The sequence below is a fragment of the Rhamphochromis longiceps genome, linkage group LG18, assembly GCF_057381845.1.
Source record: "Rhamphochromis longiceps isolate RC_006_pf linkage group LG18, R_longiceps_female_GT1.1, whole genome shotgun sequence".
Lineage (NCBI taxonomy): Eukaryota > Metazoa > Chordata > Actinopteri > Cichliformes > Cichlidae > Rhamphochromis > Rhamphochromis longiceps.
The window spans coordinates 13,126,257-13,153,561 of NC_140574.1; the positions used below are offsets into that span (position 1 = coordinate 13,126,257).

The 27,305-nt window shown below is 40.0% G+C and overlaps 1 protein-coding gene across 1 annotated transcript in view; it reads left to right on the plus strand.

The window, feature by feature from the left end:
* Positions 1-27,305, plus strand: part of prkci (protein kinase C, iota) — a 44,814-nt gene that overhangs the window by 3,463 nt on the left and 14,046 nt on the right. The window contains exons 2-10 of the mRNA XM_085388379.1: positions 10,587-10,708; positions 13,385-13,474; positions 15,712-15,762; positions 17,029-17,114; positions 17,662-17,799; positions 17,889-17,943; positions 19,938-19,993; positions 20,942-21,118; positions 22,847-22,944. Of these exons, the coding sequence (XP_085244505.1) occupies positions 10,587-10,708; positions 13,385-13,474; positions 15,712-15,762; positions 17,029-17,114; positions 17,662-17,799; positions 17,889-17,943; positions 19,938-19,993; positions 20,942-21,118; positions 22,847-22,944 (873 nt within the window). The remainder of the gene's footprint in view (positions 1-10,586; positions 10,709-13,384; positions 13,475-15,711; positions 15,763-17,028; positions 17,115-17,661; positions 17,800-17,888; positions 17,944-19,937; positions 19,994-20,941; positions 21,119-22,846; positions 22,945-27,305) is intronic.

Below are 27,305 nucleotides of genomic sequence, written 5' to 3' on the forward strand. Positions count from 1 at the left end.
GCATAAATTATGCAGAAACGGTTTACAAATTCTAACAAAACAGTGTCTTTATATCGCTATAAATAATTAAAAGTGGTCCTTAGTGTGGTAATGGACCTCTTTAAAACGTGACTTGGCAGGAGATTTTTCTGTGTTTTTAGCTTTTAACCTAGTGCTTGTCTATTTCTTTTTTTTTTTTTCTCTAGATTTTTTTTTTTTTCTTGTTTGTGCTGGGTTTGGAGGGCAGCCATCTGATGTTTTCCTCTTTGCTCTTGTTTTAATGATTCAGCTTATCTTGGTTGTGTATTGAAGCACAAATTTAACATTATTTTTGCTTGCCTTTCTGTAAGAAAAAAGATAACCCATAGCTTAAAATGTTTAAACCTTGTATAGTTTTAGCTTGTCTTCTTAACAAAAACCTCAGTTTTTTTTAATTCACTGCACTATTTTGCCAGGAAAATTGTTTGTGCAGATTTGCCGACACAAACTAACACAAGGTTTCCTGTGTGCCAGATTAACTTCAGGATTCCTGTGTAAGGCATGTTGTTTGGCAGGAAACTAGGATTACACAGGCCTGATGGAGCAGTGGAGTTATTTTCCTCTTTTGAAAGGATTTGCTCTTCTTTGTCAAAGACTCTGCCATCTGCATCCCTGCTCGAAGGCCCGGCTTTGTTAAAAATATGGCAAGCAGTTCTTCCCTTTTCTCGTTATTTTTGGTCTGAAAGCCCCTCAAGAACTCAACTGCCGAGCCACCCACCTAAATGCCCATCTATCTACCAGAATGCTCCTCCACTGTATCTGATTCTCAGATAAATGTGTGCGATTCCTGCATTGTAAGGTCTATGTTGTGTGTAGCTATGGCTCATGTGTTGCATATAGGTGTTAAGCGTAATCTTGTCTCTGAGATCAGCAGGAGTGTGTTTGGCTGCTGTTGTTTTATTGCACAGAATTGACACTCCCTGTTTAGCTCTGCAGGTGAGCTATGTTGCCTGGAGACCACAGCATCCTGCGGTCAACACCAGCAAAGGCCAGACCTGACTGGGAGGAATCAGGGAATTATTTGTTTGTTTTGGAGGTGGGGGGCTGTTTTGGTAAAAATTTTGCATGGCTTCATTACACGACCTGTCTTTTCTTTATTGCGTATGTGAGCTTTATGTTGGAGATTAGCATCTGTCTGTGTTTTCTTGAAAAGCTTTGCTGTGCGTGTGTATGTGGGTCATGTAAACTTGGATGTGGTAGCGCCGAGTGTGAGATGAATGGTTCTAGGGTCTGTGGCAGCCCTCATAGGACCCTTCTCCTCGACCCTCCTCCATGCTTGATCGCTCATCAGTGATGAATAACTTCATGCTGGGCAGTTGGGACTGCAGTCCTAATCACAGCTATCACCTCCTCCTCCTCCTCCTCCCCCTCCCTTAATTTAGCCGTGCCGTAGAACAGGGCACAGGAATGCCAGACTCGTGTGGAATGCTGTTTCCTCCTTGTTCCTCACGAGCGACGAGCTCCTAGTTGCTCATAACACAAATCTTCCACCACTCGAAGGAATCCTATAGCACAGCTTCTTTTTGAGACGGGTCACTAAATTTCTACTTTACTTCTTTACTGTGTTATTTGTCTCGTAACATGTATTTCACACAAATGGAGTAAATGTTTTGAACCAGACTGACCTACTCTCTAATGTCTGTTAATGGGGTGGGGTCTTTGAAGAGCCACTATTCCCGTAAACATGATAAATTAGCATATACTTAAGGAAAAGAGTCTGAAATGCCAGACATAACAGAAGTCTATGCATTTTTATTTTGCCCATTCATTGAACAAAACCTGTTTGGCAGGTATCAGAATATTTTTACACCCACGAAAAAAGGGTGTAATTTGGCAAAAGGATGTGCTGTGGCCGTTTTTATGTGTAAAATCACTCAGAGAAGTGGAAACTACAGAGTGTCTTTTGTTTTAGTCTTACACAGTGCACAAACAAACCACAAGAACAGCAGTGTGGTTATTATAATTAACTGAAACTAAACTAAAGATTGAAATGGTGTGAGACTCCATTTTACTTAACTTAAATAAAAATAAAAAAACAAAACTGCAGCTGAAACGTGTTGTGCTAACAGAACTAAAATAAATAAATGAGAATTACTCTGCCAAGGCAGCTCACTCATTGGGCAGTATTTAATTTTAAGGGAATGGCATTGTATTTTTTGTATATATTCTTGTTTTTTGTTCTTTTTAAACTTAAGAAATTTGGGGTGTAGTAAAAATGCCACATTTTGGGACAATTTGAATAAAGTCAGATGTGAAATTAGTCAGCGATCAGTGATATCGGAAGTCAAATCTGACTAATTGTGTGATATTTAGAATCCCATATAACAATATAATTTGCTAATTGCCAATACAAACAAAAGCAGTAATTCTAAGCTTAGTTTTAAAGATAAAATACAATTGATGAAAACTTGAACTGAGTTTCTCTTGAAGAGGTCAGAGGTCCAAAGTAACATAACAATTAGAATCCCCATATACCATTCCCTTTGTGGCTGTATGTTGTCAATAGAAACAATGGCAGTTAGGTATGTAGATTTAAAAAAAAAAAAAAAAAAAATCTATATAGCATTATTATCACTTTGGCCTTCAGATCACTGTTGACCTTAAAGAGAGGTCAGAGGTCAAATCTGTAAATCTTTTTACAGTACGTGCTATATGTTGATGATGAACACCACACTCATGAGAATCATAGTTATAAGGCTTTTTGTCACTTTTCGTCCAATAAATCATTAAGTTGACGTTGAAGACTAGATGTAAGCTAAATTTTAATGGATTGTTAACATGACCCTACTAGGGCTGCCACGATTAGTCGACTAGTCACGATTATGTCGACTATTAAAATCGTCGACGACTAATTTAATAGTCGACGCATCGTTTGAAGCTTTGTAAGATCACAAAGGACGCAGGAATGAGTAGTAGGATTTAAGAGTGTAATAACGGACTGAAACAGAAGATGGCAGCACTGCATGTACAAGGATGCCAGCTGCCGTTAAACCCCGAAGAAGAAGAAGCTGTGTCCCAGAATTCATAGCGCAGCCCAGCGCAGTTGTCGACAATGGCGGCAGCTAGTTAGTTTTAACTTTACTCTTATTATTCTTTCTGGGTCACAAAATAAACGTTTAACATATTTTCAGGCGAGAATGTAGCTGTGTAAACCTCAAATATCTGCTCAGTTTATCAGGACACCACATATTTTCAAAAGCGCTCCGACGTTTTCGGAGACGTCTGTTACCCACTAGCTCGTTAGCTAGGCGGGGGCAAGGCTAACTAGAGCCGTGAGAACACCGGACTCCCGGCAAATCGTTTTCAAACCCACCGCCGTCTTTCGCTAGTCAGGTTAAACATGATATATAAGTCACTTAGATAACTTAAAAATGTTAGTTTGGCTTTCTTTAGTATTTTATTTGTTCCTGAGTAAATCGGTTTGGCTGAGATTAAAGTTATAGTTTTTGCACAGCTAAAACTGTCAAGCAGACAGCTGATTATCAGAAGTGTGAGACGCTGGAGAATATACTCCGGTGTCCTGTTATATTTTAGAAAGCAAGGAGTTTATTAAACTTCACCGAAACAATCTGCAAATTTCATTAAAAATTAATAAACTACCATCTTGTCTTTATTTTTAGTTAGCACAAACACTTCAAGCTGTAAGCTAATGATAGTTATATAAGACCAGATGCTGCTGGTGCAATAGGCTGTTTGCTGTACGTCCAATGGATGATGATCTGATTAGTCGACTAATCGCAAAAATAATCGGTGACTAGTCGACTATCAAAATAATCGTTTGTGGCAGCCCTAGACCCTACTCTACACCCCACAGACAGAGTGAAACACGCAAACACTACTAAAAACACTACCTCCTCTGTGGAAGCAATAGTAGTAATAAAAAGTAAAAGTAAAACTGCTTTATTTTTAATCCTTTGTCAGTATGGTCAAACTGAAAAGCCTGAGGGGGCTTTGGTGTTTTATTTTATCACTCTGGCGTGTCTTTTATGTTACTTAGTCATCTGTCTCCACAAAGTGAAATGTTTGTAGTGTAATATCTGTTCTGGACATCTGAAATGTCATTCTTGAAAAATGCCACCTGTATTACAATAATTAAACTAATAAAGACAAAACTGAATATTTTAAATTGTGGAAACTAAACTGAAACCATCATAGGTTTCTTTATTTATGTTACACATAAAAAGTAATAATGTACCTAACTGACCAGTTTTAGCTTTTAATCTTCTTGTAGTGCTTTGCTCTGACATCAGGACAGATGGGAAAATTACTAATGCAGTTAACTCCACAGCAAAGTTAAAACTTAAAACTGTTAGTTAACATGTGAAGGTTTCTGTTATGAATTTGCTGAATTACTTACAAGTGAAGAATCCTAATCAAAAGAAGCAGCACGTCAGTCATCAAACAGCTGCCTGCTTGGTGGCCTTGAAAAACAACCTCTTTCAATTAAGTTCAGCACAGTCATTATTGGTTTGGAACAATCAATAGTTTTTCAATTAAAGTTAGACTTAATGAGGACAAAAAGGGAAAATGACCAAAAGTGTTTAATAGATTTTCAAAAAAAATGCTGTAAATTTTCTGTCGACCGTCTTGTGAATTGAGTGATTGTAAGTGTCATCTTGGCTCATTGTGTCAAGTGTGAAAACACATTACCTTTGTGCTTCCTTACTTTCAGTCCTGGTGAGATTAAAAAAGAGAAACCATTCAATAACAGTCATGTTCCTTATCCACAAGTCTTTTGGTTTTCTTTAGTTCATTATTTAACTGATATTTAACTGTTTATGTGAGAAATTACCTTAAATGTTGGAAATGTCTAAACTCTGAGAATCCAAGGTGAGGTCTTTTTAATTTGTTGCATCATATTTTTAAAACAAAGAATTCTGTAATGTGAGAAGTAACAGGGTTTTCCTGCATCTTTAAAATAAAAACCTTTGAAACGGAAAAAAAGTATTTCTAGCAGGACTTGTTTTTACATTAAAAACAAGTAACAGAAACATGATATATTGGTATTGGCATTTATAATGACTGAAAAATGATGGTTAATAAGAAAAGACAGGAGAAACATCCTTCAATCATGTTATGAGTGTTGATTGAGTGTTGCATTGTCCACCAGAGGCCACTCTGCAACTTCACTCTTGGCAACACGTTTGGAACGCAACAAACACAACAACCAGCGGAGCAGAGTTGTGCTGATTGAAGTCAAGTAATCCAAGAGTTGCTGTGACTATGAAGCACGATTATTCTTAGGCTGTCATGTTATCTTGTTAGGGACTCATAAATAACTACACATAACACGTGCAAGGGAAATTTGTTTGTTTTGTGTATTGTGTCTGCGGAAGTGGCTTCAGAAGATGGGTACACTGGGGATGGACATGATCAGCAATAATACTCAGGTAGACTGTGGTGTCAAATAGTCCTTTCCCACTAGTACCTACTTGTCTCGACTCAATGCGGCTTCACTCAACTCTGTTTCGGTCATAGAACCTAATGTGTGTGGATTTGTTGTAGCACACGGCGGAAAGTCCTGTGATATCATTTGTATGCGGCATGAATGCCACAATAATGGAGGACATCAAGGCGACGGTATACCTGGTGCCCGTTGAGTGGCGTTTTGTCAGACTTGGGGACTGCTGTGTGGGTTTTTGTTTTTGTTTGTTTTTTTTTAATGCTTAAATTTTTTTTTTTAGAAATGGCTACTCTAAATGGCTTTAGAGTAGCCATTTCTCTTAATGCCAGGTTTAAAACATGGTGGATTTGATTCTCATGACTCTTTGAGTTATGCCACTGACTAGCCAATTGGTGGCATGTACTCTCTTGAAATCACATTTTTGAATAGTCTCAGATCACTTGGAACCCTGGCCAGGTACTACCACATAATGGAAACCCCTAAAAACTGAGTCGAACTGTTCCGAGCTGATCCGACTAGGTACTAGTGGCAAAGGGCTATTAAGCAATGCCCAAAGTGTGCCAAAAAAATATCCTCCACACCATTACACCACCATCTGAACCATTGATAAAAGGCAAGCTGGATCCCTGTTTTCATGTTGTTTTGAGAGTCACCAGACTCTGTTTTTCTGTTGTCAAATTTTGGTGATTCTTTGTGAATTTCATCCTCAGTTTCCTGTTTTTAGCTGATAGGAGTGGCACATGATGTGGTCTTCTGCTGCTAAAGCCAATCTTCTTTGAGATTTGACATGTTGTGCATTAAGAGATGCTCTTTTGCATACCTTCGTTGCAGAAGACATATCTGAATGTCAGTTACTTGAGTTGTTTCTGTTGCCTTTCTTATAGCCTATAAGCAGTGTGGTGATCCGCCTCTATCATCAACAATACATTTTCACCAAGACAACTGCTGCTCAATGGATAGTTTGTTTCTGAGATTATTCTTGACAAACCCTGGAGATGGTTGTTTGGGAATACAGTAGATTTCAGTAGGTTTCTGAAAGACTTGAACTGAACAACCATGCCACATTCAGCGTTGCTTAAACACCTTTCTTTCCCATTCTAATACTCAGTTTGAACTTCAGTGGCATGTCTAGATGCAGTCCATGTGACTGGCTGATTAGTTATTCACATTAACAATCATTGAAACAGGTGTACCTAATGAGGTGGCCAGTGAGTCTATTTTTGATCACTGTGTTCTACTTCTTTCCTGTATCAGCTGCAGTCTTTAGCTGAGCTCGTATCTGTGTTAATGAGGAAGTTGTTTGAAACACTGGAGATTTGGCTAAACTTTAACTACAGCATAGCCGCACAGTATTTAATGAACACCCTCAGCTCCGGTCCAGTCACACGTGACTCAGTTAGTCACTCGCTGGCATCAAAACGGCGCTTGGATCATGTACAGTCATGGTGTTGGAATTGTAGTGCGTGTGTGTGTTCATATACTCTTGAACCTTTGATGTTATCAGGGTTTTAGTAGGAAGTGGAGCTGCCATGCTGGTCCTGGAGGAGAGATCAGACTTGAGGAGTGCTGTTTCCAGTCTTTTTCTCCTCCCCCTCCTCTCACTGGTAATGATTAACACCAGCAGGATGGAGGAAGAGGGTGAGAAAATAGAGAGCGGAAGGGAAGGAGAAGAAGGCATCAGACTGTCTCTTGACGTCAGCATATTATTGCTTTATTCATTCTTGATGTGTGGTTTCGCAGACAGTTTAATACCTGCTGTGCGGAAGCTGTGCGCTGACGAATCATTTCAGATCCTCCTGTTAATGTCTTTCACCAGCTTATTGGTATTAATTATGTTTGTTCCCTTTTGAGGACTGAACCTGCATTGACCCCACACACCTCAGTCCGTCCTTGAACTTGTGTAGTAGCTGCCTTTAAAAGACTGGGATTTTATAATTGTGATAAAATGCTTTCAAGTTGATGAAAATCTGGAACCAGCTGGGATGAAGGCTGTAAAGGGAGTAAGAGGGCTTTGTCCCCGGCTGGAGGTGGGGAGTGCATTTACACATCACTACCTTTTTCCTTGTTTTTGCCCATTCCCTCTTCTCTCTTATTCCTGATCCTGCTCCAGTAGCCGCCTGAGATCAGATCTCTTGTCGCCTGCAGACCTGTAAAAGCTTGTGTTTTACATCTCTACCCCCATCTTATTGTGTAGTAAGCACAGACAGCAGGTAACGTCTATCCTGGCGCTAACATGAAATTATGAGTGGAGTGCTGACTGCTTCCATGGGGATAACTGCTCAGCAGTTCTTATGTTTTTTTTTTAAATTTAACAGGTACAACACCATGCAGTGTTAAAGAGTAAAATCCTGCATTTTAGCCAAATTGTTCATTTAAGCAGGTAGAAAAATCTAAACAACCATCCAACACCTACATCCCTTTAATGACTAATTTTCCAAATGTGATGTGCCTGAATGGGACCACACAGTCCCCTCTAGTGGTGACACTTGTGCAAATAACGGGACAGTCTTTTGTCTAACAAATTCATTTAAAGGAAGTGGGAAAAGGCCGTCCTATACCATGTGTATAGTGCTTTGCCCCTGAGTCGTTTCCCCTCTCTCCTCTCTTACATTGTGACTAATCCTGTAAGGACATTTTCCAGTTTACTTTTTTGTGCTAATTGGTTTGTTTTTAATTTGTCACCCATTTAAAAAAAATCTTATCTTTGCATCTATCTGTTTCTGCCTACTTTTTAGGGTAACTCCCCCTTTACCCCTAAATAGATGGGGCTCATAAAACTACAAAAAAACAAAAACAAAGCTGGTGTTCAGCAATGGCAAAATATTTTTGCTTTTCAGGGATTTTCAGTGTTGCAATGATGAACAACAGATGATGAACCTGTGTGCCGGGGCAGCTATGGGGTGGCAGTCATATCGAGTGATCTAGATGGATGTTTTAAGCCTCCTTGAGATGTCTGGAGATGTTTGAGCTTTAAGAGAGGCGTGGAAACTCATCTATGTATATGAAAGAGGGTGCAAAAAAAAACAAGAGCTTTGTAGCCAAAAATGCAAAAGAATAATTGTTTTATGCTATTTATATTGTTTTCATAATCATTAGAAGCCCAAATCGTCTGTCCATCCTTCCAGGGTTACAGGAGAGCTGGAAGCAAGAAGCAGAGTTACTCTCTGGACAGGTTCCCAGTACATTAAAGGCCAAATTAGCATCATACATGAGATGAAGGTTTGATCAGTGAGGTCTAGCATTGTCAGAAGTTATATTTGTTCTTGACTGAGCTTCCCTGCTTTTCCATAAAGGGACTGCAGTGGTGGACAGTGATGGACAGTGAGCCCTAAACCACAGCGGTCACGGTCCAAGAACAGCCACTATCAGCTGTGCCATTTTGTTTGAGTGTGCAGCTGTCTCGCTCAGTCCATGGCAGGCTTTCTCGCTCTTGTTTTTGCTCTTTCTCACACCCACAGTCATGCTGTACAGATGAATGCACACACAAATGTGACAGACTGTGACTCACAGTGTTTAAAAAGAAAAAAGAAAAAAAAAAGTGCTCTCTCACCTCTTTTCTCCCCATCATAAGTCTGACATTCTCCAGAGTTTTTGTTTGACGACATAAGCGAGAGCGGGGGACAGATTGGAGGAGTAGAGTGTTTAACAAATCTTTATGAGTAATGACTAGTGCTGATACAATCACTTATCATTTGATTAGCCAGTTATTAAATAAAAATGTCAAACTTTTCTCCTTTCACACTCTCAAATCTTTCAGGGTTTCTTACATTTCAATTGAGTATTACTGTATTTTAGATTACTGGCCAGACAAAACGTCATCTTGAACCTTGGGGAGTTTATGATAGACATTTTTTGTTCTGCATTGTGATATTTAAAGGACTGAAAAGTTTGTACAAACAGTAATCAGCAGATTATGTAATAATAACAATACATTTTCTTCAGCAGCCTTAGTAACAATATTTGATGTCTGTGAAGTGGATCATAATATTGTATCCATGTTGCAGAGAATGGATCTATGCATGTACTGATATTCAGATTTGAAACGCTAGTCATTCAGATTTGTTGACTAAGGAGGCCATTTGTATGTTTGTGGAAATTAACAAGAGGTATATAATGACATATAATAAGCAATAAATAGTGTCTGCACTCGGTTTGCACCCACAACTTTTTTTCCTCTCTGCTTATGAAACTTGTTTCTTAAACAATACAGAACAGTGCAGAACAGTGTACTGTGCTGGTTATGGATGGATATAGATAAGATTACATTGCATGTTTTCAGCATCACTGTCTGTACAAAGTAGCAACGTAATGATTCTCTACATCAAATCATACATTGTTTTCCAGATATATTTAGTATCCAGATGGATGAGTTATAGTTTTATGAAGGGGGCAGATGTCGTGTAGGCTGTAGACATGCTTTCTAATACTGTAAGTTTAGGCATTTTAACATGTGAGTCTATGGTGATTGGCTCACATTTGGAATCACCCTCATATGGCCTTTAGAAGTACTACAGCTTTTGGCTTATCATTTTCTTTATTCGCTTTTAACTCCAGAGGTTCTCGGCTGTATAAAATATGGGCCCAACTTCTGGGTCTGAAATTTGAAGGCATCTGAGAAGTACCTTAGACCTGCATTCTTTTTGATGACCACCAGGGGGCGATAGCTATAATTGCAAAAAGAACTTGAAAGCTTCACTTCTCTAAATATGTTCCTGATATTTTATGGTGTAAATTTTTATTCTAAGCATCAGAGATGATTATCCAGGACATACTCATTGGCTATCAAAGACATTAACTACTGAGAGTGCAGTACAGTCAGCTCTGCCCTTTGTTGGTCGCAGCCACTTTCAAAAGATGAGGATAGTAGATATGGAGATGCCAGTCTTGGGGTTTCAGTATAGGACTTCAGAAACCAATGTATGATGGTCACATCACACCCCTAAAAGTGATATGTTGTAGCTGTATTTGTTTTTATTTATTTGGCCTTGGTCTAAATAGTTAATACTGAAATTAATCTAGTTGAATGACTTTTATTGGCTGTGAATGCGTCTAATAGAAAATGTTAGAGTGGCAGGAAAGTCAAATATTGACTCTGTGGTTGGTATTGATCCAGTATGTCTGATTGTTTCAAGTTAAATAATATACTTGTTTTTCTTTCCTGTAGGGACATCATGATCACACATTTTGAACCGTCCATCTCGTACGAAGGCTTGTATGGGGAGGTGAAGGACATGTGCTCCATGGACAACGACCAGCTCTTCACGATGAAGTGGATTGATGAGGAAGGTACGTTTCTAATCAGACTGCTGCCTCCACCTTAAGGTGAACAGCCATCAAAGCTGGGGCTTTTTCACAAATTAACTTATGGAAAAACAACCATTATAGAAATATGATTTAGGAGCCACGGGTTGAATTTGGCAGCATATGATGAGCGCAGGCTCACATCAGCACATATGTCATTACCACTGCATTCCATTACCATTGCATACGTCTTGTCAGTCCAGATGTATGCAGGCTGATTCAGTCCTTTGTCAGCGGGTTATTTGGCAGAAGTCATTGTGTCATAGGAAAGATGGAGATGGAACCATCAGATCATTCCACTCAGGAGAAGGTTGGCCTGCTCAAACTCATTAGACTCAGATCAGCTCCCACTGATAGCCACCCACGTAAAGTCGCTGGAGTCATTAGTCTGTGCGAGGCAGAAAAGCTGCTTGATGTTGTTACTACGTACTCTGTGCTTGCTGTCTCTCCTCCTGCCCCAAAGTGCACACCATGAACTCAGGTCATCGTCGCTATAATTACAGAATAGACCTGGAGTTTGTCTGTATGTCTGCCTGCTGCTGATGTGTGTTTTTAAAAATACTCCACTTCGGACACTCAGTTTTCCTATAAACAAAATATAGTACTGAATTAGTTTAAGTCTTTAATCCATAAAAACGACATCTAACAACCTTCCCTTGTACCCTTAATTTCAAAACTCAGTGAATTACTTTCAGAAAGTTTAATATGGCCATGGCACTTTATACTCAATGGTTACGATAGTCTTTTTCACCATTGTACGTGAAAAACTTGCGATACATCGTGTATATTGGATATATCACCCAGACCTACCTGAAATATGATAAAAACGTCTCAGTTCAGAAAAGAACGCCAAGGGTTGCTCCTAGTGGGCTTCAGAAGTTAAGGTGACTTCTGTATGTAGGTGGCTTTTCTTGTAAACACAAAAATGGCTTCTTAACAATTATACTTAAACCAGTAGGCTGATCTTGAGATAAAGAGTTGAGAGCCAGCAACCTGAATAAATCATTTTGGGCTTTGGGAAATTGTGTTTATAACAAATGACTCATTTGTCAATCCAGTGAAGCAGTAATGAAAATATTTTAATTGCAGCCATAAATATCAAGGGCGCTCCTTACATACACTGTACAAGACATGCTTGAATAAGCTTAAACAATTAAATCTTTCAATATCACAAAGCATTTTAATACGTCACCTTTTTGTCCATGAACTTGAAAAGCAGAAAATTCTTCACTATGTTTTAAAGCCCAGATTAGTTGAAATTTTCAGGAAACATGATAAACCTGATGAACCCATTAAAAAAACAACAACCCCATAATAAACCTGATAAACAAAGCGTAACTTCTGTCCTCTTCCTGAAACCAAAACTTTGTCTGTACTGATTAAACCAGACTGTCACGTTTACCTTTGACACAATAGTTGCTGCAGTCCACCCACTAATTCAACATCCACCTCCAGCAGTTTGTATCATTTTAAATTTGCACAATGTGTCATAGTTTCCATTCCTGTGCTATTTATACTATCAGCATTTAAAAAAAAAAAAAAAATTTTTTTATGGTGATCGGTCGGGTCGAGTGGTAAGAGCAGAATTGAGCGTCGCCTTGCCCAGCCTCCTCACGAGTGACCCTGGACTTTTCCTGTAAATGATGAGGAAGTAATTAGATCTGTGTTTGAGTGGCATTTTAATTATTGATCACTGCACAAATAGGCATGTACAATTAAAAATAAAAATGTTCGAAATGGCATCATCGACGTCTGCTCACACCCACACACTTTCAGTGTTTACTTAAAAGTTCATGTGTTGCGTTTTGTATCACACCTACGATTAGAGTGAATTTTTTTGTATTTTAAATGTCAAACTGCCCCGCTGTTTCGTTCACCTTTAACTCTTACAGCCTTTTGCACCGTTTACTGGAAATACAGTTTACCTACCTCTTAATTGTCCTTTGCAGCTGCTTCCCTTGTTGTTCTATGTAAAAAAAATTAGCATCCACTTTGTGGATTTTCCTACGGCCACATCTTAAATGCCGTGGTTTCCTTTTTATATTTCTAAGCAGGCTTTAATATTTGCATCTAGAAAATGAAATGCTGATATTTTTGAAAGAACAAAGGAGAGGGGGCGTTCAGACACACCTATTAACTAATTAAATTCCAGTAACAATTTTGGCTTCCACTAATTATTAAAACAAGATCATTGTGATGAGACAAATGTGCTAATTTTTGCCCCTTCATAAACATTTTTGTCTCTTAATAAAACACCAGATTTACTCCCTGCCAGACTATAGCAGGGTTATTTTGTAAAATTAGAAAAAGAAATCCACTTAAATGTGCAAAATCTACAAAAACCTTTTTGATGGCTTGGGAGATTGAGATTGGCTTTATGTGTCTCTGTGTTTCTAATCTCTATTGCTAGTATCTATTCTAGAAACAGGAAAAAAAGGTGTACATTATGTACTCTACACCATAATTTTTATTTTTCTTTCTTTCTAAAGAGGAAGCTCATTGAAACTTAATAAATGTTGTTTTTCTTTCTGCAAGTAGTTTTACTGCAAAGGAAGTAAAAATATTCTATTGTCCTCCCACGTGTGATTACTCCCAGTAACTTTGGTTTCTTGTGTTCATGTAAATGTGGTGAATGACATCTGGTCTCTCCTCCGCTGCTAGGTGACCCCTGCACTGTATCGTCGCAACTGGAACTGGAGGAAGCTCTGCGTCTCTATGAACTCAACAAAGACTCGGAGCTCATTATCCATGGTGAGCCTTTCTGCTTTTCACACAAGTCCTTTTTTTCTCTTTTTTCGGCTACATCTACACTTTCAGCGCGTGTTCCTGTATGCTGCTGTTAGAAATATGTTAATTCGGACCAGTTCTGTAATAACTCTAAGAAAAGCCTGTTATTGTTGACTCTTTGCTTTCCCAGTGGTCTACTCACCTCCCTGTTGGGCTTTTTTATAACAAGCCAAACTGGCAGCATTACTGTTTGTTCCATTTCTGGTCATTAAGCTACAGTAGAACAGCCCTCAGGCCTGGATCGTGGCTGACAGCCAGTACCAACACAGACTGCCACAGTTTGACTTATTAGTAGTTAATGTCCTCCTTCATAATCAGGCTCTCCTGCTTTTACAGAGTGAAAAGCGTCAGTCCTTAATGTTGTTTTTAGTTTATAATTACAAGCACTTTAGGCACAAGACAACAGAATTAGAACAGAATTACCTTTTTTTATTGTGAGCCTGTGTTCACTGCAATAATAGATCCTAATATATTTAGATTTTTTTCTTGTCAGAATGAAAAACATTTCCTTGCTTTACTCACTTATCTGCAAGCAATATCATTTTTTTTTCCTTTTTAGCATTTCAGAGTTTTTAACGATTTAGATATAAAAACATCAAAATAGACCATGGGACGTGAAAGACACTGACAAAGTGATTTTGCACAATAAGTTACTGTGTAATATTCGTTTGCCAAAGATCTAGTACACACTATCCGGTCCATATCAAGTTATGTTGTCTTTGGATATGAATTCACAGAAACCTCCCACGTTTTTACAAAAAAGCCTTGCAAACATCTTCTGACAAGCAGCAGTGTTCATTATTTGTTAATTTTCAGTGTTGGAGTTTGAGATTCTTTCCTATTTTCGAGCTGGGTGGGGTGATCTTCGAAGAGCCAGCCACCCACCACATCGGCCGATGTGATCTATTTGCTGATAGATTGGCATTTGTAACAACCAGTAAAAGGAAAATTAAAGTAAAAGGTAAAAATGAGACAGAAGAAACGGCCGTCAACCATGTTATGAGTATTGATGTTGTGTAGTTTGCGATCTCCACCTTCCCTGTTGGAAACAACCAGCATGCAAGCAGAGTTGGGTGGAGCGTAAATGAGTAATCGATGACTTGTTGTGATAATAAAATAACATTAATTTTAAAGTGTATGATCCTATTTTCTATTTTAAGGACTTTTAAATAACAACACGTAACAAATGTTAGAAAAATCTGTTTAGTGCATCTCTGAGGAAAAAATCTATGTGTCTGCAATAAAAATCCCATATCAAACAGGCTGTAGTCATGGCTACAACACATTTCTATGAGAACTATTATTTTTTGCAGCACATAATAAAGAAAAAGAAATCATATAGTTTGTCCAGCAGAGCATGCCTGACTGCAGACAGTGTTTGACAGTAAAGTGATAATGTTAATTAAATTTACTAGTGCAACTGCAATGCTTAAAACCGACATAACAAAAAGTCAACCTAAACATCTGTCCGGTGGCTTGTAGTTTTCTTTCTTTCTTTCTTTTCTTTTTGCTTTTTATGCATCAGTAATCATGTACATTTCTGCTTATGTCTGATCACAGATGGCTAAATAATGCATACAACAAAAAGGCATCCAAACATATGTTTAATGTGCCGCTGAACTGTGAAACAGCATTACTTCTCCTGCTGACGACTGTTTATGGGCCCCGCAGCTAGTTTACCATCTAAGCTTAATCTGTTTGACATAGACACAACCTCATGAGTCCAGGCTGAGGGGCGATGGTTGTATATGTGGGTAGATTTGATTGGCAGGCTGTGTGTGTTTCAGTATAAAACCTGGGGCTGTGGATAATGTAAAGATTTAATATAATCAGAGGTGGCGGGTCAAGAGTGCAGCAGATTCAAGTGTGATGACTGAAAGAGGATGAGTGAGACATGAAGGGGGATGTTTAGGAGAGGAACTGAGGGCTTCGTGAGGGGCCACCAGGTCTGCTTGTTAACGAGCTCTTTGGCTGTAGCCCACGCCTCGTCTCTGACTCACGCTGCCCCCAGTCTAACTCGAGCGGTCTCTGCTGTCGACTTTGATAAAAATTGTCTTTTCCCAGTTTGTGTAGTATCATACACAAATACACATCATACACACCTGAAAAGAAGTTTTCCTTTTGCTACAGGTTCACCGTGACAATGATAGAAATGTCTGACTTTAAGACTGTCTAAAGTTAGTCATCCTTTTTCTTTCCAGTGTTCCCCTGTGTACCAGAGAAACCTGGCATGCCTTGTCCGGGAGAAGACAGTGAGTTGAACCTTTTCTTTCTTTATTTTTACCTCATTTTTAGCAGCTGAACAATCCTGCATTTAACTTGTATTTCAAATCTATCACACACCAAGGAAACCTTAAAACGGCACAGTGGTGTAATGGAGACTGTTCAATGTCTGGGTCCAAGTAAGGACGCTTAACGAGTCTGTGCAGAGAAACAGAAGTTTGTAAAAGCATAGAAACGAAGTACAGTTGCAGAAAATAAATTATCATTTGAATATGATGTGTGCACAAATTGTCTCCTGAGGACAGGAAGTCATGTTTGAGTAACCTCGGTGTACAGTGAAAGGCCTGTAGGTTTATCCAAGTGAAAATACAGCACAACAGTTACATAACTGAAAATTAAAAGCAATACATGCGTGCAGGAGATGGGATGTCCTTACTGTATGAAGATACTTTCAGCCAAAGCAGAATGATCCCTGTGGTGGTTTGATTTAGATTTTATACCGGATGCCATAACCCTCCGATATATACAAGCTTGGGCTCAGCACAAGGAGAAAGCTTATGACCTCTAAGGCTGGGTTTGTGTCTCCTTCCAGTCTGCTTTGCATGTAAGGCAAATGGGTTAACTGCTACACCACAGAGCCACTCTGTTTTTCTATAATTTAGAAAAACATCCACCTCCATTACAAACAATGTGATTCAATGGCTGCCTATGAAGCTGTGAGACAGTGTCAGGCTCACACTACATGATATTTTTGTCTGTTACCATGGTCACTGTGTGAGATTAGGTGATTATACACTCATAAAATCCTTTTCATCACCAAGAGACATGACAGACTACACGTTCCTCTCATAGGTGTAGTCCTACCGCAGAACGTGCCATAATGAGCCTCTGCCACTTTTTTCCAGAGTGAAGAAGTGGAATAATCACACTGAATAATGTGGTTCAAATTCACTGAAGTTTATTTCATGCAGGAGAGCCAGTAAAGACACATTGATGGTTAAAAGTCATAAGAGATGCCAATTGATTCACAGCTTTGACTTGACATGCAAGAAATGAATTCAATGTTTTTACCTTTTTAAAAATCAAAGAGAGAGTATCGAACCACATTTATAAACTTTAACTCAAACAGTTTTAGCACTTTTCAACAAAGAAGATTACACAGAAAATCCACAAAACGATCAGAAAGTGTTGTGATGGTGGTGTTTCAAATATGGTTGTGAATTTAGAAAGTTTACATTTTTGTCCGATCACACGTGTGAAGCTGGATGCCTTTTTTTTCTCCCCTCCCTCCACAGAGTCGATATATCGCCGTGGAGCTCGACGCTGGAGAAAGCTTTACTATGCCAGCGGTCACGCCTTTCAGGCCAAACGCTTCAACAGGGTGAGACGTAATGAATTGTGTAGTTCTCTGCACTGCTATGCCTATTTTTAAGTGGTTTTTTTTGTTTTTGATCATCTAACGTGCTTTAATTCAACAGCAGTTCACCAGTAACAATCGAAATACATACTGTTTAGAGGAGCTTTCATGTGGTTGCTGGTAGGTAGCATAACAACAGCAGTGACTCCAGACATGCTTGCAAACGTATGGGACGGGTTGGACTATCATATGGACGTGTGCAGAGTGTCCAGAGGGGGGCACATTGAGCACAACCATGTATTTTAAAATTACTGCAATCTTCCATGTAATTGTGTCATTCTTTTTGATACATCCTTTATTTCCCTTCTGTTTTGTACATTAGTGTCTAAATATTGCAGTGGCTTAATGGAAGTTTTAAACCTCAGTGATTTTAAAGTAGTAAGGGGGTTGATTCTAGACGAGCAGACTCGTTCATGTTTCAGAAGTCATTGTTGTCTCTGTGCCACTCTTTGGATTATTCTGTGTACTTGATTATGATAATGATTTTTGCTCCTCTCGCCCACCCGAGCAGCGAGCTCACTGCGCCATCTGTACAGACCGAATCTGGGGTCTGGGAAGACAAGGCTACAAATGCATCAACTGCAAGCTGCTGGTTCACAAGAAGTGCCATAAACTGGCGACAGTAGAGTGCGGCAGACCGATGATCCATGTGAGATCTGTTACCATCAATTAATCAAATACACACTGAATGTTTGTCTCTGTGCTGATTGTACTTTAATGATGGATGTTATTCTGTAGGATCCAATGATGCCCAGCACACAGCCGAGTCAGCTAGACCCACATGAACAACCAGGTAACACACACATTTAAATCATTTCAAGTTTTAAAGCACAGTTTTCTCTGTTAATTTACATAATATAGTCTGTGAAATTAGCCTCAGAGGCTCAGTTATGTAAGACGGCTCCACAGTGCGTTCGTGCGTTATCACTGATGACTGACGCCATCACCGCTGGGCATTGGGCAGGTTAAGTTGGGTTATGTTAGGTTGCGCCTGTTAGAGTAGCACTATCCACCAAACTCGGTTATGAGTGGAGATGCAATATGAAACTATAAATGTTATAATGTGATCATGTTAATTTAATGCATCAATGGTAGGGCTCTGCAATTAACCGAAATTTAATTTCGGCTCCAGCTGCGACTTGCAGTAATTTTGAAAATAAGACTGCTGAGATAAAACAATTTTTCTTTAGATTTTTATTTATTTATTTATTTATTTATTTTTTAAAGCAGTACCACCCCCAACCACCCGAACACACACATGCACGAACATGCACCCACGCACAGGCTGTATTAGCTCAGGTAGAGACTAGGTTTGAAGCACACTACCAAACAGTAAATGCCTGTTGTTTCAGAATTTGAGGTATGTGATAAATAATCTTAACACTCACTAGATTTAAAGTAATTATTATTTTTACCACAGTTCAGTGGTCCCGTAAGAGCACCCTGTATTCCAGTGGGTGCAGCAACACACCCTAAGACAGCACTTGTACTCCACCAGAAGCACTGCAGGGCATTTCAGAAGCATCCCAAAAATGTCTTTCCGCTCTGCGTCATGAAAGATGTACACAGAGTCAGTTTTTGATTAAGCCTGTGTGCAAATTAGCACGAGGGGAAGTCAGTTTGGTTTTGTTTTTAAAATAAAAGACCTCATGCAGACTAAGACCTGATTTAGAGTTCTGTGTAGTCTTTGTTGAGCCTACGATGTAGCCTTAGTAAGTGACCGGCGTCGTCGGCATTTACACATACTGGTGTATTACATGTTATTTATCGTGTGGGTGTGTCCCCAGTGTTTTATATGTGGTGCTAGCCAAATAAAATACTAGGGCTTTCCCTGGATCCCCACTCTTTGTGGTAGTCAGGTTTTTCCGGGGGCAAATGCATTCATTTAATTCTTTGTACATTCTCTTACATCAATCCTGATAGTTTCAGCAGTCTTCCTCTAGGAATTTGCTGAGTTTTGTGAGTCTTTATATTGATGCCATGGTTATTCTTTATACTAGGGTGATGATTTTTTTCTTTCTTTCATTGATAAATTTAAAAACTGCGGTGAAATGAACAGGAGAAATCAACAATGCTGAGCAGGTCAGTCACAATAGTTGCGGGCTAAGTTGACCCAACGTTACAGAAGGTTAATTTTAATCTTAATTTCCCACTGAAGCATAAATCAAACACGCCACAGACTCGCACCATGTGTAATCCCGGGGATTAGGAACAAAATGTGGAACTGATTTTGAGTGCCCATTATTTTATTGCCAGTGTTTAGATAACACCAAACTCAGCAAGGAGCTTGAAAACCTGGACTACACGTTGATCAGCTGATTTTGGGAGCTTACCAGCAGCTCCAGATTTAGGTGCAGTCGAGTGGTTGAGAACTTTGAAAGAGGTTAGGATCATTGTTTGCTGTTAGAGGGGCACCTAAAGCTCAGTTTGCCATTATTGAAGTGCAGATGTCCTTGCTTTACTGATATTGTGGCTTGATTAACATTAAAATAATTTATAAGGTGTAAAGGCATACTTTCCTACTTATGTATTCACAAAATGGTCTGGTTTTGTTGTATTGCTAAACAAGGGTCAATACAAACTGGCTGTTTTCTTTTCGAACCAAGGAGAGAGAAATTACTCTGGTGCTGCAGAGCTGTGAACAAAGCGTGTGACTGTCTCTCACCTATTTTCTCTCATCTCTCCCATTTTCCTTTTTCCTCTCCTGCCTCCCCCTCGCCTTCTGTCTGTCTGTCACTCTGTCTGTCACTCCCCCCCCCCCCCCCCCCCCCCCCCTCTCTTTTGCAGGCCCTCAGAATAAAGACTCCAGAGAAAGCTTGACTTACGATGGAGAAGAAAAAGAGGTGAGAGAGAAATCTTTTCAAACGCTCTTGATACGTGACTCATAATCTGTCAAACCTGTCATGCTGACTAGATGGATATATGTATATTTAGAAATTGGTGCTGTTTGGGTGAGAGGGAGAAAGATCATCTGTAATTGGAAGCAGGTTTTCATCTGTGAGGATTTGGGTGATCCTTCTTTCACCTGCTGTGCATGCTGGATGCAGAGAGCGTGGAGACGTAGGCACCCGTGTAGTGGTGTTGGTATTGATTTCCTTTGGTAGAGCTAATAAAGTAACCTTTTATCACAGCTCTTAACACCAGAGGCTGATTAATGGCCAGGGATGCAGTTTGGAGGTTGGTAGGGAGGATTGTTGGATGAGGCAGGAGAGCTGGAAATGGATAAAGACTGAATTGAGTTGGACGCCGATAGACTGAGATAACATCATTCGGCCTGCCCTCTTTTATCTTCAGTTCCATGTGTGACTCTGGGGATGGGGTTGTCACGTGAAGGGATGTTAGATAGATAGGTAGTCGAAACGGTTCACTACAGGATAGATTACAAGAGAGCAGAGAAGGCGGGCGAGGAAACGGTGAAGGTGGGAGTCATGTTTACAGAGAAGGAGGACTATAATACAGCCAGGGCCTGATCTAATGGTAGCAGCATGATGGTATTAAATCGAGACAAGAAAGTCATTACTAAGATTTATTGCCTAAAAGTGGTGCTGGGAGCTTTTTTAATATCATTTACAAAATCACCCAAAGGAAATCACACTCGTGCTCAAACCAACTCATCAGCTCTGTCAATAGTTCAGTGGAAAAAAATTATCTTGAGAAAGTCAGAGCCAAAACGATGCGTGATTAATCGGCTCAGAGTTGAATTCATTATGTTTTTGCTACGATAGTATTTTGTGCTTGGCCCCATCACTGGGGTTCCTTACCTTTTTATTTTTTTACATTGCACCTCGTAGGCACGGAGTAGCAGAGACACAGGGAAATCGACTTCCAGTCTGGGCCTGGCCGACTTTGACCTGCTGCGGGTGATCGGCAGAGGTAGCTACGCCAAGGTGCTGCTGGTACAGCTGAAAAAGACTGAGCGCATCTATGCCATGAAGGTCGTCAAGAAGGAGCTGGTCAACGATGACGAGGTAAATCAGAAGAGGTGTAAAGACTGCTGATGCCTGACATGCTTACCAGACATAAAATCACCTTTAATAAAGGAAAAGAAAGAAATCAAAGAAATCTGGATGAAATCTGATGAAATTTTTGTACTTGTGTATCAAGGGCGATCTATTATATTCTTTTTAAGATCCATATTTTTATTCTTTGGAGTCGCTAGAATAGCTTTGTATGATTCAGTTCAAAATATTTGGTTTATGCTATACGAGACTCCCTCAGATCATCCTTTGTCTCAAATTAACAGAACTGTACCGTAAATATGAGAAAAGGTGGGCAGAGTAAAATGGAGATGGCCCGTCAGAATCTAGTAATAGATCCATGTCCTGATCTAGACCGCAATCCACCTGTTGGTGAACTAGGATTTAGAGCATCTGAAGCCTGAGCTTTTGGCTCACACGATCTACTTACACATACGGTGAGCATGAGTTCATAATAAAGGCTTCTTAAAGTGTGTAGTTTCCACCAAAATGGGTGATTTTTGTTGTCCTACGCAGTGGTTTGAAACACATTTTTACACAACATCATGGAAAATGATTATTTGAACCAGTGTTTTTGCTCCTTTCTGTGTAGGCGTATGTAAAGAGGAGGCAGTAAGGCCGTTTTAACAGCTGCCGCTAATGATCTTTTGTTTTAGTTGCTCATTATTTTTTGTCTTTGGTTAACTGTTTACACAGTAAAATGTTTGAAAAACAAGAAATTGACAGCAAAGTTTCTTAATTTACTAAAGTGGGACCTTCAGTTTGTTTGTTTTGACTGTTCAGAAGTCCAAGATCCAGAGTGTTTCAGTTTTTAATGCTCACATGGAAGGATTTTCAAGCACAAAGTGGCTTTTTGTTCTTAATGGCCTTGAATGCCAGTAATTATCGAAATAGGTGCAATTATTTTTAGTCAAAACATCATTAATAGTTGACTAATCACTTGAGATTTTAATGTTCTCTTACTGACTCTTTAATAGATAATCAACTGACTCGATATTTTACTGTTTTTGATTTATTCAGACCAGCAAACTCCAGAGGTCTAAAGCTGTATATCTGCGAGGATGGTGCCACTGTCACTAAAGTCCATACAGTGTGACAAGACGCCAGGACTCGCTCTGTGAGGTTAATTAATAATTAAGCAATCAGTCTCCTGTCAGTCTAATTAATATGACTAGAACAATCAATGGGAGCTGTTATTGCTAACACGCTGATTGGTGTCATGTGATCCAGCATCGCTCTTATGTATCCCTTAATACTCAGAGTTAGAAAGACTGGCGGCTTTGAAGAGATCTGTCAGCCTAAGAACGTGCAGATAAACCATCACGTCATGGAAAATTGATCTCCGTGAACACATGTAGCAGCACAGCCGGTGGCAGCGGGAGTAGTTAGCCTTGATTAGGCGCACTTAGCGTGATTGACAGATTGACAAGTGCTTCTTGATCAATGGCAAAGTGTTGTGCCGTCCCTGCCCTGTCAGCGTGAGCAGCATCCGTGTCCAGACATATTATCATCCAGCTACCGATAGAGGCCAGCCCCCGCTTCTACTGGCTCAGCCGTTTTCCCCCACCGCTGTCCACCTTACACACAAGTAACTCTCAGGCTTTGTAGGATGGTCGATGGAGCCCTGTGCTTATTCAGCTTTTAGTTAGCTCAAGGGCACTATGTCACAAACATCCCTTGATTGACATTTGGGTGTTTCTTTGTGTGTTTTTGTTCCAGGACATCGACTGGGTTCAAACAGAAAAGCATGTCTTCGAGCAGGCCTCTAATCATCCCTTCCTGGTCGGCCTTCACTCCTGTTTCCAGACAGAAAGCAGGTGAGCTTTGCTATTGCATGAGTCGTGATTATTATTATTATTATTATTATTATTAATTTATTTATTTCACTAGGCTTTGGAAAAATCCTCTGTATATAAGAGCTACACCAATTTACAGGTCTAAGGAGGGACTGCTGCCTGAATCAGGTTATTCTGGTCATTTATTCAGATTTTTAAGTTACAGTTTTTCTTTCTTCTGATTATCAAACAAAATGATTGAGAAAGCAGTCAGTGGGATATAAATCCAGAGCATACCATACCTTAAATTTTACCGTCCCAAATGAAATGAATCTAAAGACCCAGATTTCTTGCTACAGTTACATATTTCTAAATTTTCTAAATAAAGCTTCACAAATGCATTGCATGGCTTCTCGCAGAATTGCACTGTGCTTGTGGCAGTATTGGAGTCAGGGTGCAAAAAGAGGGACACCACACTTTCTTAAATACATTAATAAATATCATTAAATATCCCCATAAGAGTTGGACAATCAGCTGTCTTTCAACTGAGTTCCTCATCACCACGGCAAACATGGTGAACCAGCCGTAATGGACGGCTGCAGGTTCTAGTTTTCTGCAGGACTTCTGTCACCAGCAGCATTACACCACGATGGCGTTAGAATTTCTGAAGATTAGGCTTTTTGGGGATTGGTATGAACATAACCTGATCAATTTAGGGATGCACAAGAGGGAAGGGCTGGGGCTACCTGGTTGGCTGAAGGGGATTGTTCACTAGTAAATAATTTGCACCCTTGTTAATACACCTGGACAACACCCACCCTAGAAAAGTAAAGTTACAGTCAGTGAGTAACTATGTTGGAGTAAATACATAAATGCATCCCTGTGCCTGCATACGTTTCCTCCTGCAGCCCAAAGACAAGCATGTTAGGTGAACTGGTGATTCTACAGTGGCTGCAGGATGTGAGCTAGCTCAAAGTGCTGTGTGAATGAGTGATTGGTCCTGGGGTTCAAGACTTGGCTTGTCTTCTACAAGTATAAAGTTGGTGGTTCCTACTAGAGATGGCACGATACCACTTTTTTATGTCCGATAACGATCCCATAAATTTGGATATCTGCCTATACCGATATGAATCCATTATAGTGTTTTGTTTTAATCAATAAAACTGTTTTTTTAATATCTTGCTGCATTTTGTATAAGTTCATACTCAAGTTTAAAAAAAAAACAAAAACACTAAAGCTATTCTGTTATACCTGTATGTAAAAAATACACTGCACCCAAAATATTTCATAATTCAGCAATACTGATCAATCTAAAAAACTTAAACCTACTCCATCCTCCTTATTTTGGTATTTTAAAAAGTACTTAGCGTAAATACTAAGCAACCTAACTAATAGGGTTCCAACTCCCAGCAACAAAAAAAAAAAAAAAAGGAAACCACCCCTCACGCTCCACCTTATGATGCTTAATCGATGTAATCAACCTTAATTTGATGCAATGTGGAAAAAAATGCACAGAAATCAATTATTTTTCAAGAAATATTAAATGGATTCAACATCTTTCTTCAACAGAATTGCAGACTGCACAGATGGTGCCTTCCCAAAGGAAAAAGTACTATAGCTTACTAGGGTATATATATTAGACTTAATAGTTACTATATACAGTAATGGACTTCTATTCATTTTACATCAAATTAAAACTTTGGGTGCAAGATTCAGATAATTATTTATTAAAAGCTAGACATTTTAAATGAGAATAAGAAAGAAAAGTATTTCTTTGTGCCCCCCTTTTCCCTGTTAATGCCCTATCAGCCCCCCTGGCTAAACTTTGCTAGATCCGCCCCTGCACAGTTACCAGCTGTCAGCTACGTAGAAAACGATCGTGGTGTACAAAGTAATATTAAATAAATTCTAACAACAGCTTATCAAGCTTAAACGTGCTGCTGTTGTTTATCCGCTGGTTTCCTCTTTCTGGTGCAAAGTGGGCGATAAACAAACAAGAGAGACGGAGTCGCGACAGAAAAGCCGATCAGCTGATCATTAAGCAGTTTCATGATTGAAGTAGCAGCAGGGGAGAGAGAGAATAAGAGGCAGTCGCTCCATATATCGGTTGTTAAGCTTAATGCTGGAATGCTTTACAAACATTCAGAGATGAACTTACACACTTGCTTTACTTCTCTCTGGGATAACTTTCTCGGAGATGGAATGCCGGGTTGGTAGCGAGGCTACAAATGCTGAACCAGACCGCCGACAGGTCTCGCACGCCACAGCCGCTCTATCACGTGATGCATACTGCTCCAACTGCTAAGGTTATGAGCCGAGTTATGCCATGTGCTTTCATGATATTTAATGGATCGGATTACATTTTTATTTCTCTCCGATATCCGATCCAGTAATTTAGGCCAGTATCGGACCGATACGATACGTAATATCGGATCGGTCCATCTCTAGTTCCTGCCCACTCGAAAGCATCTTTAGGCAAGGTACCAAACCCCAGATGAGGTCATCAAAACACCATTGTACAACAACACAGTTAAATATGCCGCTCCTGTGGTTGAGGTATTATTACCGTATTTTCACGACCATAAGGTGCACTGTGCTAAAAGGCGCAGTCTCAGTTATGTGTGCCCTTACTGTATTTAACACACACATAAGGCGCACTGGACCATAGGGCGCATACAAGTACCGTATGCGTATTTAAAAATAAAGCGGGAGCAAACCTGAATTCGGTACCTTACTCACATTTCTATTGCCGGTAATCGTCATCATCAACAACACACAAGCATACAAGTGTGCATATTTAAAAATAAAGCAGGAGCAAAACTGAGTTTGGTACTCACATTTTTATTACCAATAATCGTCATCATCAACAACACACAAGCATACAAGTGTGCGTATTTAAAAATAAAGCAGGAGCAAAACTGAGTTTGGTACTCACATTTTTATTACCAGTAATCGTCATCATCAACAACACACAAGCATACAAGTGTGCATATTTAAAAATAAAGCAGGAGCAAAACTGAGTTTGGTACTCACATTTTTATCATCAATCAAACCCATCGAAGTCCTCATCCTCTGTGTCTGAATTGAACAGCTGCGCTAAATCTCCATCAAACATGCCAGGTTCACTGTCTTCACCGGCAGAGTCACTTTCCGTGCCGTGTGGCTCCTCGGAAACGATGCCGGCTTTTGCGAAAGCTCGAACAACAGTGCCAGCAGACATGTTAGCCCAAGCATCTACAATCCATTGGCAAATTGTGGCGTAACTCGCCCGGCGCTGCCTTCCACTCTTAGTGAAACTGTGGTCTCCACCGGTCATCCATCGCTCCCAGGCCGCTCGCAGCCTTACTTTGAACGGGCGGTTCACACCGATGTCCAGCGGTTGGAGTTCCTTTGTCAGGCCTCCTCCCGGAATGACAGCAAGCTCACAGTTCATTTGCTTCACAAGTTTTTTCACATCGGCTGTGAGATGGGCACGCATAGAGTCACAGATCAACAGCGATGGTGATGCGTGGAAAAAACCACCTGGTCTCCTTACATACACCTCCCTCAGCCAGTCTTTCATCATTTCCTCATCCATCCAGCCCTTTTCATTTGCCTTAATGATGATTTCTGCTGGAAACTTCTCTTTAGGCAAAGTCTTTCGCTTAAAAATCACTATAGGCGGCAGTTTCTGTCCATTAGCATGGCAGCCAAGCACAACAGTAAAAGAAGACTTTTCATACCCCGTTGTGCGTATCGCTACCGTGCTGGTCCCCTTCTTCTCCACAGTGTGACTCACCGGGATGTCAAAAGTGAGCGGCACCTCGTCCATGTTAGTGATGTGTTTGCTGCAGTAGGAGCGGAAGATGGCCAGCTTATAATCCGCTGGAAGTTGCTGCGCTACCGTAGTCCTGGTCCGGATGGAAAAATGGCACCGTTTCATAAAACGAAAGCACCAAGACGGACCTCCTTGGAAATGTTCAATGTTCATCTCTTCAGCTAGTGAAACTGCTTTTAGCCGAATGGTGACCGTCGAAACGCTTCTCCCGCTCGCTCTTTGCTCGATGATCCACCGCTCGAGTCTTTCCTCCAACTCGGGCCACCTCGCCTTATGTCCGCGGAAACTCAGCTGCGTTTTCTTGACCTGCCGGAGCTTGTTTTCCAGCTTCCTCCATTTGCGAACCATCGATTCGTTAATCTTAAATTCTCTCGCCGCTGCTCGATTTCCATGTTCCTCCGCGTAGCTGATGGCCTTCAGTTTAAACTGTGCTTCATAAGCGTGTCTCTTTGCCATTTTCAGGGTTGTTAAAACAACGATGTCCTGCATAATGCACATACCTGTCCTTTTATACAGGTATGTGCGATTGTCCCGGTATATACGATCAACGCCCACACTTCACCCTTTAACGTTCTCATGGTGTTCT